The sequence below is a fragment of the Haemaphysalis longicornis genome, unplaced genomic scaffold (assembly GCF_048455015.1).
Source record: "Haemaphysalis longicornis isolate Haplotype H1 unplaced genomic scaffold, Haemaphysalis longicornis Haplotype H1 scaffold_3, whole genome shotgun sequence".
Lineage (NCBI taxonomy): Eukaryota > Metazoa > Arthropoda > Arachnida > Ixodida > Ixodidae > Haemaphysalis > Haemaphysalis longicornis.
The window spans coordinates 235,241,839-235,258,464 of NW_027526335.1; the positions used below are offsets into that span (position 1 = coordinate 235,241,839).

Genomic DNA, 16,626 nt, shown 5'->3' on the forward strand with positions numbered 1-16,626 from the left:
AAGATGCACGTTTTTACAAAAAAGTTACGCGTAACTTCAGCTAGGCAAAGCGCCGATGTTAAGTGTGAACGAGCCACTCGGCCACGCAGCCACCGCCAAATTTTGACCGAAAGACGAAAAGCAGGAGGGAACAAAGCAGGAGGGAACAAAGGAAGGGTACGGAGGGAACCGGCCGAACACGAGAACTTGTTTCCGCGACCCCTCCCTACCCTTCCCATTTCTTCGTATTGTGGTCGCCCCACCCCGCGAGTGCTGTCGCACGACATGCCTTCAGGGGTCACGATGCTTCCCCGAACTTCTTCCGAAGGGCCGGGCTAGAGCGAAGGGGTGCGTTTTTTTTTGTTTGTACCTTTATTTTTTTAACACATCTCGGTAATGCAGCGAGTTCACTGGCGCTGTTTCTTTTTTTTCACACAGGTAGCGGCAACTGGTTCGCTGTTTTTGAAATCTTATTTTAACTATTTCGGCTTGATTGGACACATGTTTCGCGTTAAAATAAACAAATTGCTCGCTAAAAAATAAAACAACAGCACGCAGATGGAAACAATGGGGCTCTCAAAGACACCCAGAAATACATGTCAGAATGTGCACTGCAATTACACCACGTCTTCAAAAAGCATATCTTGCTTGTTTTTTATGCGTCCGTTTAGCCGAGGGGCTACCCTTGTTGCCTGATTCTTTTATCAAGCATTGTCCACAGTACAATATATGCAATTGCAATTCACTCAAACAACCCAAGGAATTTCCGAAGTTCTCTATGTATCCATTTTTTTTTTATCATGGGGCTACGCTAGATGATCCAACATTAGTGTGATTTGTGCTAAGTTGCGTTGTTAGTTGCAACTTTGTAGCGAAGGTTTTTTCCAACACGGCCGAAATGTTAATGGCCGCAATGCAAGAAACGTTCATTACAACAGACGCTTGCAATGCAATTGAATGGGATGACCGTCACTCGCACGCAGTATTCTTTCCGTGCAGCGCACGCTAAAAAAGTGGGATTTTGCGGCACCGCACGGGCCGCAAACACCAAGTTTCGGGGCATCTGCGTCGATCGCGGCGCTTGAATACAACGAGTCCCGTGTCCAGCCAAGCAGCGGCACCATACCATCCCGTACTATCCCGTTCGTGCTATCCCCTTCGCATTGGCTGAAGCCCTGTCCCCAAAGGCAATGTCCCCATGTTATTCGATGCTCTCCAGCAACCTCCCTGCGTTGCTGTCGTTCAGCGCGGCGTTTTCCTGTGTATTCCGTTCTTTCCGGGCTATTCCATCACTCTCCTAATGCCGGAAAACGCGGGGTTTTCCGGCAGGGTAAGCAAGAGATTTTGTAGCAATACTGAACGGTCTGTCCTGTGACACTTTCGCAATGGATCTAAACTTCTCTTTCACACTATAAAAATCTGCAGGGACTGCAAAATGATCTGTCGCATGGCAGATAATATTGGTAATTACGGAATGCTGAATGTAGTGGCTGAAGGACAGTCTGTGGGCCAACAGAAGTTTGTGTAGTGCCTACAGGGTGTTGCACACTAACTGTAGTACAACAGCAATGTCTCATACGACAGAAATTTTGTAGTTCTATTACAAAGGTTTTTGTAGTGGGGACTACAGAATGTCGGTCGCATGATAGATATGTCTGTTGTACTACATAAATTTCTGTCGTACGACAGACATTCTGTCATCATTCTGCAGATATTCCTGTCTCACAACAGACCATCCTGCATTCCCAACAGAAATTCCTGTTGTGCGACAGAAATGCCTGTCGTACGACAGATTTTCTGAAGTTGTACTACAGAAATGTCTGTCGCACGACAGGCCACCCTGTAGTCCCAACAGAAATTCCTGTCGTGCGACAGAAATGCCTGTCGTACGACAGATTTTCTGTAGTTGTACTACAGAACTTCTTGTCGCACGACAGACCATCCTGTAGTCCCAACAGAAGTCCCTGTCGTGCGAACTGTTGATTGTCCAATCTTCTGTTCAAGCTAGAGACTATTCCAGGACAAAGACCCCTACAATCGACTTCGCAGAAGGCAACAAAAGCCCTTCTGCGTTTTATGGAGGACACAGGTTTAGCTGGGAGACTCTAGTGCCCACGAAGGGACTAAAGCGTGTGCGCGACCCCGCTCCTATCCCCCCCTTTTCGCCTGCCATCTCTTTTATCCCCTGAACACCCCTTCCCCAGTGCCGAGTAGCAATCCGGGCTCTAAGCCTGGATAACCTCTCGGCCTTTCCTTTCGCTTTTCTCCTCCTCCTCCTGTCGTGCGACAGAAATTGCTGTCGTGCGACAGAAATTCCTGTGGTGTTTTTCGACTGGGATAGGGAAAGGGAAATAAGTTTGAGCAACCTCGATTGGAAAAAAGCAGAGCAAAAGGTTTTCCCCCAGACAGCAGTGGGCGCGGACGGAATACCAATGCAACTGATAAACCTGCTTGGACCTAAAAGCAAGGAATCGTTTATGAAGGCAATAGATAAGATGATACAAACCAAACAAATACCAGAGGACTGGTTAGAAAGTAGGAAGAATTTAATATATAAAGGCAGAGGAGACAAAGCCAGTATTGATTCATACAGACCACTCACAGTAACGTCAGTGGTGTATAGATTCGTAATGCAGGCGATAAAATCAGAAATTCAAGCATGGATGGAAGAAAATGAAATACTTGGGGAACTGCAGAATGAATTTAGACAAGACAGGCGACTGGATGACAATTTGTTTGTGATAACGCAATGCATTGATATTGCGAAATCACAGAATAGACCACTATGGATTACGTTCTTGGACATTAAAGGGGCATATGACAACGTAAACAGAGAACGGCTGTGGAGAACGCTGAAACTCGAGGGACAGATGACGAGTTAGTACAGTTCCTTATAGCAATCTATAAAGACAATAGAGTGCACCTTACTTGGAAAGGACAGAAATGCGCCCAGCAGGTCAACATCCATCGGGGACTGAAACAGGGATGCCCTTTGAGCCCAATACTGCTCATGCTTTACATGGCAGGGTTAGAAAAGAAACTGAAAGAAAGTCAAGTAGGGTTTAGCCTAACCCATATGCTGCAAGGCGAAGTGGTAAAACAGCATATTCCGGGAACGTTATTTGAAGACGACATTGTTCGTTTAGCTGATAACCAAACCGATATGCAGCGGCTAATAAATATTAGCGGCCAGGAAGCAACTGACCTCGGGTTAGATTTCAGTGCAGAAAAATCAGGAATAATGGTATTAAATGGCGCTACCACTGATGTAGTGTCTATCCAGCAAGGCCAATTACCTAGAGTGAAGGAATATAAATATTTGGGAGTGTGGATGAACGAAGGGGATAACTACTTAAGAACTCACGAGGAGCAACTTAAGGTTAAGGGAAAGCGAAACGCAGCTATAATAAAGCATAGAGCTCTGTGGGTTATAACAAATATGAAGTAGTAAGAAGAATGTGGAAAGGCGTAATGGCTCCGAGTCTCACGTTTGCGAATGCTGTACTCTGCCTAAAATCAGACGTTCTATCAGGCCTTGAAGTAAACCAGAGAACGGTAGGAAGTTTGGCCTTAGGCGCGCATGGAAAAACAACTAACGAAGCAGTTCAGGGAGATATGGGCTGGGCGTCGTTTGAAGTTAGAGAAGCTCAGAGCAAAATATGCTTTGAGCTGAGGTTGAGGGCAATGGATCAACGAAGGTGGGCAGCTAAGTTTTTTAGGTACCTATACTTGAAAGCGTGGACACGCAGTGGCTAAGAGAGACTAGAAGGCTAACGATGAAATACGAAAAGAACAGGGAAGAATCCAAAACAGCCAAGGTAACCAAAAAAGAGGCAAGGCAGATTGAAATGAAATAGCGGGAAAAAATGGAACATAAACCGTCGTTAGAGATGTACAGGGCTGAGAAATTGAGCATCAGAAAGGAAAATTTTTACGATAATTCCCAGGGAAGTGCTTTGCTTTTTGAGGCTAGAGCAGGTTGCCTTTGAACTAAGAGTTTTGTGGGGAAGTATTCATAAATTATGGGGTATGCGTGGTCTGCGGAAAAGAAACAGAAACTATGCGGCACATAGTGTTAGAATGTGAGGGTATCCATCGAAATCTACATGAAGGGAATATTGGGCTTTCAGAAGCCCTAGGATTTAAGGGTATCACTGAGGAGGTTAACTTCGGGGCTGTCGAGGGGACGAAAAGAAGATTAGAATGCTGGTGGACGAAAAGCAGAGAGGGGAATATTGCCTAGGACAGTTACCACCTGTAATAGGGAAAAAAGTTTTGTGGGCCTATTAAGCTTTAGTGCCTGCCATAAGTAGCGCTAGTATTAAACCAAGAGCGTAAAACATGATTATATTAGTCCTGTTTGGGAAGATGACATGTCATCATCCCGCTTCAAAGGGGAGACCAATAGCAATCATCACCATCATCATGAGAACATCACCTTTCCGGACGCGCGAAAGAGGTTCGCCTCTTCCCCCTGGGGATGTACGCTGACGCGGCTCGCCGGGGGGCGGAGCGGCGTCTGGTGTCCACAGGGACCCAGTTCAGGGAGTCTGACCTGGTCCCGCCCCCGCCCCCCCCTGGGTTGCCTCACGCAGCCCAACCCGGCACCACGCCGCTTGCTGAGGCAGCAGTGGTTGTGGTGCAAACCACTTCTGTTGGGACCGGTGCCGCTCCCGCCCCTACCTCCCCGTCCTCCTGTGCGTTGGAGGGTGCCGAGGTGATGGACACCACGGGCCCCGCACCGGCTCCCACCGCCACCGCACCGACCGTACCACCTCTGGCGCCCCCCGACGGTGGCGGCTCAAACGAAGGGCTCCCGAAATGCGGCCAAGTCCGGGGGACCCGGTTCGACGGGCACCCCACGGACATCTGAGGACGAGATGGACGTCGCACCGTTCTTGCCTGCAACGCACCGCAAGGAGCGGCCTCCGACGCCCAAGCCAGCAGAAAGGCCCAAAAATCCAAATCCTAGACTAACAGCCCCGAAAGACACATGAACACACATACACACAGACTTCATTAGCTTTTAAATCTCCATAATGGGAAGATAAAATATTACTCAATGGAAATGTAGAGGCCTCATTAACAATCTTGATGATGTCCGTGAGATATTGCATTCGAACCAGCCAAGTGTGATGTGTCTTCAGGAGACGTATTTGAATCCCAATTACACAAATTTCTTAAATAGGTACATGGTATCCAGAAAGGATAGGGTTGGCTGCACACACTCTTCGGGCGGTGTAGCCGTAATAGCTCGGAAATCCTTAGCATGCCACCCTATCGCTCATAACACCGTACTTGTAGCTGTAGCAATACGCACAATAATTTTTAATAGGTTCATAACGGTATGCTCCATTTACATAGGTCCGGATTATGCACTTTCGAGTTCTGACTTCGAGGCGCTGGTCGACCAGCTGCCTGAACCGTACAACCTAACAGGCGACCTTAATGCACACAACTCTCTTTGGGGCTCCTCCAGAACAGATGCCCGAGGTCGCCTGATAGAGGAATTTCTTACATCTTCAGGAGCATGCCTTTTCAACAAAAAGCAGCCTACATACCATAACTTAGGACATAATACATACTCACATCTCGACTTGGCTATTGGTTCTGCAATTCTCTTTCCATGTCTTGAGTGGGGCGTGGGCACTGACCCATATGGTAGTGACCACTTCCCCACTTCCCTAACATATATAGGTAAAGGCCCATGCAGTCCATCTTCCCATAACAGGTTTAAAGAATCAAAAGCAAACTGGAGTATATTCACAGAAACATCTAAACTACACCACACAACCATAGAACACCTACTCGTGGAGGAAGCATCCCAACTCATCACGGCGCACATCCTCGACGCTACCGAAAAGTCCATTCCCCACGCCTCCAGCGCTCCGCCCAACCAAAGGAGGCCGTGGTTGAATGAGGACTGTAGGCGGGCGCGAGAGGCCCAGAACAAGGCGTGGGGTGTCCTTCGCCGGTACCCCACGTCAGATAACGTCATTTCTTTTAAACGGGCAAAGGCTTTTGGGAAGCGAGTGCGTCGTGAGGCGAAAAGGGAGAGTTGGGGCACCTTCTTCACTTCCATCAACTCATACACTTACACGCGAAAAGTATGGACACGAATACGTAAACTAAAAGGACAACAGACACACAGCCTGCCCCTGGTTAGTACAACAGGGGACACACTTGAAGACCAGGCTAACACACTCGCACAACACTTCCAACATGTGTCCAGTTCAGCGCACCACACCAACACTTTTATAAAACAAAACATCCTGTGAGAAGAAGTCCTTGCGAGACAGTAATAAGTCGACCTCATCTTATAACACCCCCTTCTTCCTGCATGAGCTCAAGATCGCAGTTAGTACTTGTAAACCTTCAGCTCCTGGCGCAGACACCATTACATACACTATGATTCAACACTTGCACACAGACACACTTGAAACCCTCCTTCCCCTCTACAACAAAATATTTCTTTCGGGGCACCTCGCAGGATCATGGAGGGAGGCCATCCTGCGGCCTTTCTGAAAGAGGGGAAGGAACTTTCCTCGCCCGCAAGTTATCGTCCCATCGCCCTCACAAGCTGCCTGTGTAAGCTGTTCGAGAAGATGATCAACTCATGTACTTCTTAAAGTACAATGGTCTTCTCGACAGCTGCCAGGCTGGCTTCAGGGCTGGGAGATCCACCAACGATCAACTGGTTGCGTTGGAATCGTATGTAAAAGATGTCTTTGTCCATAATCAGTTTTGCATAACAGTCATTTTTGATATGAAAAAGGCCTATGACACTGCCAGCGGCATGGCATCTTGAGTGACCTCAAGTCGTTTGGTGTCTCCGGCAACATGCTGAACACCCTGGCTAGCTACATGTCGGAAAGGACCTTTCGAGTGAGGGTTGGCAATGCACTTTCCAATGTATATGTGCAGGAAAATGGCGTTCCTCAAGGCGGTGTCCTGAGCTGCACACTATTCATTGTTAAGAGGAACTCGCTCTGGTAGGCATTGCCACCAGCCATTTCCTGTTCTGTATATGTAGATGACGTCCAAATATCTTTGAAGTCTTGTAACTTCTCAATTTGTGAACGCCAAGTCCAGCTTGGGGTGAACAAACTTGATGGCTAGGCGGACACAAACGGTTTTAAACTGAACCCTGTAAAAAGTACTTGTGTTGTGTTCTCCCGGTACGCGGAATTCATGTGGACCCTGATATCTCTATTAATAGTGTAGTAATCCCTGTCAGAGGGGAACAGAAGTTTTTGGAATTAATATTCGACAGTAAACTCCCATTTACCCCTCACTTGAAACACCTCAAACACAAATGCCTAAAAACAATGAACATTCTTAAAGTCCTGTCACACCAATCGTATGGTGCTGACAAGCACCTCCTCCTGCGGCTTTATACTGCAGTGGTAGGATCTCGCTTGGATTATGGCAGTGTTCTTTATGGGTCCGCGACGAAGACGGCGCTAAAAATGCTTGATCGGGTGCTTAATTTGGGGCTTCGTGTTGCCTGTGGCGCCTTTCGCTCTAGCCGTGTTGAAAGCCTCTATGCAGAGTGTCAGAAATGGTCCCTGTATTACCAGAGGACATACACTAGCCTGTTGTATGCCTCTAAAATTATGTCTATGACAAATCATGCTTTTAATTCAACCGTTCATGATGCATCATCAGAGCAGCTGTTTGCAAATCGTCCATCTATTTCCATGCCTTTCCCTCTCAGAGTGAGAGCAGAAGCTTCTGAGCTGGCTGTGTCATTTTCACACATCCACAACACACCCATTACTGATTTTATTGCGCCGTGCCAACTCCGGGCAGTTTTTTGTGACTTGTCCTTTCTGCAATTTGACAAAAACAGGGCACCAAGGGTAGCCATTATTCAGCATTTTCTCTTCCTGAAGGAGAAGTATCAATACGCAGAGTATTACTGCGACGCATCAAAGACAGCTACGGCTGTGTCTTGTGCTGCGCATGGGCCGATCCTCAACGTGTGTAAAAGAATGAACTCCCACAACAGCATTTTTACGGCTGAAGCACACGGCATTTTACTTGTTTTACATCACATCGTTAAACATCAAATTTCAAAGTCCATAGTGTTTACAGATTCTATTAGTGTGGTACGTGCACATTTGTTAAGAAAACGCTCAAAAAATAACGTAACCAATCTTGTTTTTAAGGCCCTTATGCCGGCATACGCCTCAAGTCTTGGAATTATGTTGGGTTCCTGGCCACTGTGGAATAGCTGGGAATGAAACCGCAAATCAAATGAATACAGTGGACATAGCAACAGTGCCATACACAGACATGAAGCCACACATTAGACACCAACTTCGCAACGCAATGCAAACACACTGGAGTGAACAGACAGATAACAAGTTACACGTAATAAAACCACACTTGTGAGCATACACTACTGACTCACACAACAGAGACATGAAGTTACCTTAGCTAGGTTGCGGATAGGCCATACACATGTAACACACTCACACCTGCTCACTGGCTCTCCAAGACCCATGTGTAGCAGGTGTGGGGAGGGCCTATCCGTAGTCCACATCTTAATTACATGCAAGGCACTCGACACAACAAGACACAGACACTTCAAGGAACTATACAGACAACACATTCCGCAATACATTCCTTGTTTTTGGGTGACAATGACATCGTCTCTGTGCAACGCGTTTTTAAATATTTGTCTGATGTTAACTTCTTAAACCTCATATCCTATCATGCGTAATCAACACTGGCCCTATACACCAGCCATCTCCATTGGTTTTATTTTATTTTACTCTTATTCTGGCTTACACATTTTAGTAGCCACTGTTTTCTGTTTGTATAATTTTGTTTGGCGCTCTTTGCCCCAGCTGGCCTTGCGCCAAAAAAACCCAACCATCATCATCATCTGCATGGACTTCTTGGACTGGGACCTGTTATGGCCTATTAGCGTGTGTGCTGCGCTCTCCCCTGTTGGCCGTTATAGTAGACCGTGCATCGCCTTGAGGAGGGGGCATGTTGGGACCGCGCCTGTCCGTTTAGAGCTAGTTGGCCGGCACCGCCGATGAAGCCGCCGCCGTCAGCAGCAAGGGGCGCGCTGATCGCGGGCTCTCGCCGAAGACGTGACACGCCATCCCCCACCGGCCGCTGTGCCGGCCTGTCATTTTAGCTTGCGATCTACCTGTACCCCGCTGGGGAGACACTTCTCTCGCACAGAGGCATAAAACGGCGCGTCGGTTCTTCTCCACGGCCCTTTCTACGCGCAAGGTGGAACCGCGCGGTCACACGAAGAACGTGCCGGTCTCCGACCACGAGGCAAGGCGAATCTCCCCACAGGATACGAACCAAGCTGGCGGCCTACGACGGCTTAGCGAGCTCGTGGAGACTCCGTCCAAGCGGAGGGCAGCCGCTCCCTTGCACATTGTGTACATATGACCGACTGTGAGATTAAAGCGCACTTCATCAACTTTGCCTGCCTACGGGCTCATCTTTGGCACCTTCCGGTGAGTCTATTGGGCCCTCAGGGGCGTCCGCGTGACGCCACGTGGTGGATTGCGGCTCTGGCGCTCCTGTTCTGGTTCACTAGCGCGGGTATACAGCCCATTTATAGCCGCGAAACCCAGAAGATTCACCAGCCACACGAAAGCTGTATTTGTCATCACTAATTACGTCGATTTCTTACAGGTGTTGGAACGACATCGCAACCCAAATCGCATCGTTTTCATCTGTGAAACTCAACAGGAAGTCTGGTAAGTGCAATAACGCTATAGTTTAGTGAACATTTGGGAACGGTTTTTTTGTTTTTTTTTCGTAAGAGTGTTATAAAAATTCTGGCCTAAATTACTTAATAATGCACCTATGAAGAACTTTAAGTGCACAAAGTGTATCCTTCTATTCGTATGTCAATTTTACTTCTGCACACGTCTTAAATGGAGACGTGCCGTGGATATGATTGCATCTTTTTTATTGTTTTGCAGCCGAACACACAGCCTGTGTCATTGTACAGCCGGCAGAGCATCCTTTCCAGTCGTAAATATAAAGGGACCCTTATGCTTGGACGTACTGTACAAAGGACCTGTCATGGGAAGCTTGTAGAATTGGCGGGAATCTAACTCTGTTTCATCATCATCGCCTACATTCTTCTCTGCTGAGGATGGGGAATGGGGAAAGAAAAAGCCATGGAAAAGCTGAGGAGGAAAAAAAAAGACATGCAAAACCAGGGGAGCAAAAATTACGCCCACTTCCTCTCGCGGGAACCCTGGTGTGATGCAACGCATCTCATGGAGGGTTCCATTGCCGTTTTCCATCGCATTGATTACGCTTATAGCAGGGATTCTCATGCGAAGGGGAGGTGGGCGTAATTTTCCATTTTCACCATGCAATGCACATACAGTAAACGTATGCTCAGGTACGGTCTTTATTGCAGACGAGAATGAGTGCCTTGTGGTCCGTAAAGTGCATAGTTAGGGGCTCGACGATTGCATCAAGCAACGCGGACGACCGTGGACTGAGAACGTCGGAGCGCGGCATGCCGCTTTATATTCACAGCGCCCGAAGGAGAGGAGGGCGCGGAGAGAGAGAGTACTGCACATGCGCAGCGCGCGCTGCGCCGATCGCAGCGCCGCCCACCGGCGCCTAGCAACGAAGTGAGAGCGCGCTGCGCCAAACCGCAGCTGTTTGGGGGGGAGTGTTCGCTATGGGAGAGAGGAGAGGAGGAGAGGCGCAGCTGCGCGGACAACGCCGGACAGACGCAGGAAGGACAGAGGGGTGAGCATGAGATGCGTTGCATCTAAAAAAGAAAAAAAAAACTATAGTTAGAGTAGTGACAACCCCCACAGTATATCCGTATTGTTGTCTAAGTAGTGTACATCGCAAGAATATGGGTAATACAGAACTAACACGTGATTTGTTGCGCTCCAGTTACATGTGTAAATTTTTTCGCGGAAGCTGTATGTGTGGGAAGTTAAATAAATGGGGGGGGTTACATAACAAGGGAATACAGCGGAGAATGTGCTTTAGTCTAACCAGCACAGCCGGGCGTGTATCCCCACGTCGTGACGATAAACCAGAGCAGCCAAGGATCCCACAGTGCGAAGCACAAAGACGCTGGACTTGCGGAATATTGTCGTACCTCTATGCGCGTCTCTGATTGGAGTCGTCTTCTCTGGGAATGGTCGGCGTCAAATTTTTTTATCAGGCTGGTACTCCTCCAATTGCGACGTCCAGTCGCATGATTTCTGGTGCATTCATATTGCCACTACGATTTCTCCCTAGCGCATCAGGAGTGGCCTTCCTGCAAGGAGCCATGAGGAGGGTTCCTACTGCCATGCTGTGCGAGCAGTTTCGCTCTAAACTAGCAGCTAATAAACCGCGCCTATCCCGTCGTTCTTTTGTGTCCTTGTTTCTGACCGCGCTGTAGCTTTTTTAAATTGAACTACCAACTCGCCCAACAGTACACCTCGTTAAGCTCTAACCAAGAACTTCATAGAGCTCTGTCTGATGGGCGCTGTGGTACGCATGTGCGTTTAGGAGTTCCGTCCAACAGGACTATGAATGAGTGTTACACTAGCATAGGCTCTTTTGCAGGTAGTGGCAAGTACCTATACCTTGGCACAAGCCCTTCGCTGTCCAATGCAAGGTGTGAGCTATTCGGGGAAGCTAAAATTAGTGCAGTTATATAATATCACTGTTACAGGTGGCATGATTATTTGCCTTGCGAAAAAATAGGAGATGAACAAAAAAAATCGCGCCAATCCACCCGGTGAATGTGGTTGGAAAGCAAAGCTGTAAACGGCACCCATAACGATTACCCATGCGACGTCACTTAAATTCACTCACATCGCTCTACAAATAGCAAAACCAGAGAGAAGTGAAATGCACTTAACCACACTATTTCTTACTTCAAAGAGATATTCTTGTTAAGGTTAAATCAATGCATGAAGCATGAACGGTGTTTGGTTTAGCACAAGTGTATTGGTGTAGCATTAGCATTGGTGTAGCGCAAGAGTGGAAACTTTTTTTATAAAATTAAAGTAAGCTCCAACCCGGTGTTAGACGATCTGTCTTCTCCGTCTCTGCGCCGCGGACGGAGGCGACGAAATTTGCGGCAGAGAAGGAGGAGGAGGAAGAAATTCTTTTTTCAGATTTCTGAACGGCCCAGAGTGCAGCCCTGGGGAGTGATTCCTTCTTCTGTGGGGCCCATATGCAGTCCGCGCGGCCTGTGTTCTGTCCACCCGCTGAAGCTGGTTAGGTAGAGAAGGCCTGGACAACAGCATCTCCCATTGCTCCTGTTGGGTAGTTGACGGAAAGAGAGGAGGGTGCTCAGGGCTAAAGTCGCACACCCCGATTACAGGGCGGAGTGTTCCTACTTCTGAGCAAAATTTACATTCAGCATCGTAGCGATTCGGATACATTAAGTGAAGACGCGTAGGCTGTGGGAAGGAGCCCGGATTTTATGAGCCGTAGGGTAGTTGGTTGTTCTCTGGAAAGGTCAGGGTAAGGTGAAGGTACGGTCTGTCTCAGAAGGCGATAATGCTGGGTTATCTCCCTGAACGTGACAAGCAGGTGACTGTTTTCGTGTAGCTCCATAGCACGGGAGGTAAAAGCGCAGGCTTGTTGGGTGGGCGTATTTGTTGCCCTCCATTGAAGCGTGAGGGGGTGTCCAGATGAGCTGAATGGAACCGTTTGAGGAGTGGTCTTTTAGCACGCACAGTGCAGGTCAGGACACCCAACCCTACTGGTAATTCCAGTAGGCTTGCTTGGAATCGATGACTACCCTCCGAACCCCTGGTTGAGCGAGAGCCAAGGTGATGGCTGCCTTTTCTGCTGCCGTCATTTTTTGGGTCCTAAGCGAGGTACACGCAAGGAGGTTGCCTCTGGAGGTAGCCACGATGATGGCGTATTGCTGCCATCGATGTTTGGAGGCGTCTGTGTAGATAACTGCATGATCCCCACCGAGGGTGGTGTTTAGCGCTTGAGCCCGTGCTTTGCGGTGACCCTCGTCATGTGAGGGGTTCATATTTCTAAGCAAAGGGAGCATCTTTAGTTTTAGTCGCCAAGAGTCTGGGAGCACGTCAAGCGGAGTGACATTCTGGGCTGCCCAGCCAATCTGGTGAAGCATGCGGTTACCCATCGCAGTTCTGAGTCGAACCTTCTGGTTAGAAAGATGGCCTTCTATCAGCTCTTCCACCGTGTTGTGGAGCCCCGTGCTAAGCAGCCTCTGTGTGAACGCACTCATGAGAAGACCAATGGCCTGCTCGACCGCCTTTCTAATCATTATATAAAGCATCTCTATGACTTCCTTATCGAGAAGAAGACAGGGGGTTGACGTGAGTAACTCTCGAGAAGACAAAAGCTTCAATTAATCGAAAGGTACCGGATTCCTTTAGGCCTCGCTTGTTGGTGGCAACTCGCCTGATCATGTGTATGATTTGATTAATGCTGTTTTTGAGGCGCTGCAAGGAGACGTCACTCTTGGTGTTAGCCTCTAGATGTAGGCCCAGGATCTTGATGCTGGGGCTTGGAGTGATGGCCTGGACATCAAGGAGTATTTGAATGTATTCCTTGGTTTGGCGTGAGGGTAGACGGCAAGGAGCTATGATTGTTTACGCGAACACTGGAGGCCACAGGCTTTAGCACATTGGCGTACTAGAAGTTAGATGTCATGCATTGGTGTGAGCTTACTTTAATTTTTGTAACTCTGAGCACATGAGCAAGGTAACTCTTAGCACATGAGCAAGGTGCACACGTGGCCGCTAGGCGGGCGTGAGTAGTCGCGTGACGCTTTCACGTGGCATTCAGCGAGAACGCAGGGGGTAAACCCGTAGATGGGCTTGGTGAGTACACCACCTGTCTTCCCAGTTTCGCGTGGGCTCGTAGCTGAATCGGTAAGACAACGGGCTCTCGCTTTGTTAGTCTATTAGTTCCAGGTTCGATTCCCGGCGGTGCCAGTAAATTCTTTTATTTGTTCGCCGGAGTTTTCTGGTGACACCAACGGTCGCGAAAGAACCCTTGGGGGGTAGAGGTAAAAAGCTTTGCTTTAAAACACAAGGACAGGGCAGGCGTTTTTCTATGCTCCCGTTTGATTCCGCGGGTGCTTAAACACAAGCTGTGCGCTGCCCCGTGTCGGCTGCCGTGCTGTCGTTTGCATTGCGCGTCCTCTTGAGGGCTTGTTTGAATTCAGCTGAGGACAGATGTGCAACTAAATACTAAATTGTCTCACTAAAAACAAAAGTGAAGTGAATGCATGAAGACTGGTGTAAAGGGCGAGGTTGTCATGATGCATGGTAAAAACTTGACATAAGTGAGAAACTTAAACAATTGGCCGCGTATCTGCTCCTTTCGTTGCAAATATCGTCAAAAGACGATAGTCTTTGTAGACATTTGCCAAAGAAATGCCCCCTTTGCTTTTCCGCTCGCCTCTCATGCTGTTCCTGTACCGTCGCGCTCATCCCAAGGTAAACGCACTAAAGGTTTGCGCAAGGCGATTTGAATTTACCGCGTTCCACTGCTACAGGCCGGGTTTCTCGATGCCAGCGCTGCAGTACGGCGGAGACGCGCCTGAATGGAGGCGGCTGACTACAAGGTTTATAGAACCGCGTGGCCATGCTCCACGTGCGTTCCAAGCAGAACCTGGAGCCTAGCTAGTGAAACCTTTCGTTGCTGTTGCCGCGGGATTTTTTGTATTCCGCCAGGAGGCGGCGGTTTTCTGCAGTAGATGTATAATATCAATCGCTATCGAAAAACCAAGCATCCAGGAATTTTTAATAAAGGAACACTGTAAATATCTTTTATGTACTAATTTCCTGCCCTATATTTGCGTAATGTCTTGTTCTTGTTCAACAAAGTTGACAAGTATGAACATATTGTTGCGGAGAAAGGAAGACGTTTATTCACAAGTGGTAAACGAATGTGTCTCTATTGGCAGATAATTAGGAAGGCAAATTCGGACAGGCAGCTAGGTCTTTCAGCTCGTGCGCACGCTAGTCCACCAGAGCGTCTTCTTCTTCCTCGACGGATAGCCAGGCTGCCGCACAACCATGGCACATGCCCACTTTGGGGGATTGCGCCCTTTGCAAGTCCAGTGTCTCGCAAGCTCATTTCTCGACTAGCTCATTTCTCTAATTAGTTCCACGCGGTATAGCTCCCCCGCAGGATAAGCACCGACTCGGTGCTGTGCGGCTACAATGTGGAAGGTGAATCAGGATAGTGGTACGGCTTGAGGCCGGCGACGTGGACGATGTCACTCCGAGGTTCAGAGCTTGAAGGGACGACGGGGACGATTTCATACATAACGTCCGTAACTTGACGAAGTACTTTGTAAGGGCCAGCATAGCGGGAAAGCAGCTTCTCAGAAAGTCCCACACGGCGAGTCGGGCACCATAGTAAGACGAGGGACCCTAGTGAAAAGTGCACGACGCGGTGACGTTCGTCATATCGGTTCTTCTGGCTGATTTGTGAAACGGCGAGGTGGGAACGGAGATGTGGAATCGGCAATGGCTAAAGTAAAAACGCAGTATACTGTAGTTATGGGGGACTTCAATGCTAAAGTAGGCAAGAATCAGGCTGGAGACAAGGCAGTTGGGAACTATGGTCTGGGCTGTAGAAATAGCAGGGGGGACCTACTAGTTGAGTTTGCAGAACGGAATAACCTACGCATAATGAATACCTTCTTCTGTAAACGGGAGAGTCGGAAGTGGACCTGGAGGAGCCCGAATGGGGAGCACAAAAATGAAATAGACTTCATATTATGCGATAACCCTGGCGTCGTGCAGGATGTGGAAGTGCTCGGAAGGGTAAGGTGTAGTGACCACCGTATGGTAAGATCTCGAATTAGGCTAGAGTTGAGGAGGGACCGCAACAAGCTAGTACGAAAGAAGCCGATAAATGAGCAAACAGTAAGACGTAAAGTAGAAGAATTCAGGATCGCGCTGCAGAACCGATATTCCGCCCTTAACGAGGAAGCCGAGCCTACGACACAGGAAGCCAGCGACAACCTTATACGCATTCTCACGGAGTGTGCAGTAGAAGTCGGGGGCACTATGGCTAGACAGGATACTGGTAAACTTTCACAGGAGACGAAAGATCTAATCAGGAAACGGCAAACCATGAGAATCTCTACCGCAGCTGACAGAATAGAACTAGCAGAGCTCTCGAAGTTAATCAATAAGCGCAAGACAGCTGACATACGGAAGTATAATATGGAGAGGATCGAATACGCTGTAAAGAACGGAGGTAGCCTGAAAGCAGTAAAGAGACGTCTTGGCGTGGGGAAAAATCAGATGTATGCACTTAAGGATAAGCAAGGCAGTGTCATCACAAATAGGGATAAAATAGTCACAGTGGCCGAAGAGTTCTATAGGGATCTGTACAGTAGCCGGGACATACAGGATAATGCCGAACGAGACAGTAGTTCAGAGGAGACAGACATCCCACCAGTAACGACCGAAGAAGTAAGGAAGGCTTTGAAAGAAATGAAAGGGGGCAAAGCACCTGGTGAGGATCAGATAACAGCAGACCTCTTGAAGGATGGCGGAGAAATTGTACTTGAAAAACTGGCAAACCTGTATACGCAGTGCCTAATGACCGCAATGGTACCGGAATCTTGGAAGAACGCGAACATCATCCTAATCCATAAGAAAGGCGACATGAAGGACTTGAAAA

At 48.3% G+C, this 16,626-nt stretch overlaps 1 protein-coding gene across 2 annotated transcripts in view; it reads left to right on the forward strand.

Annotated features, from left to right (window-relative positions):
- The window catches only part of LOC144176064 (WD repeat and HMG-box DNA-binding protein 1-like), a 387,207-nt gene that overhangs the window by 215,572 nt on the left and 155,009 nt on the right, over positions 1-16,626 (forward strand). For both annotated transcript variants that reach the window (XM_077705189.1, XM_077705190.1), the window contains exon 7: positions 9,649-9,713. In XM_077705189.1, the coding sequence (XP_077561315.1) occupies positions 9,649-9,713 (65 nt within the window). The remainder of the gene's footprint in view (positions 1-9,648; positions 9,714-16,626) is intronic.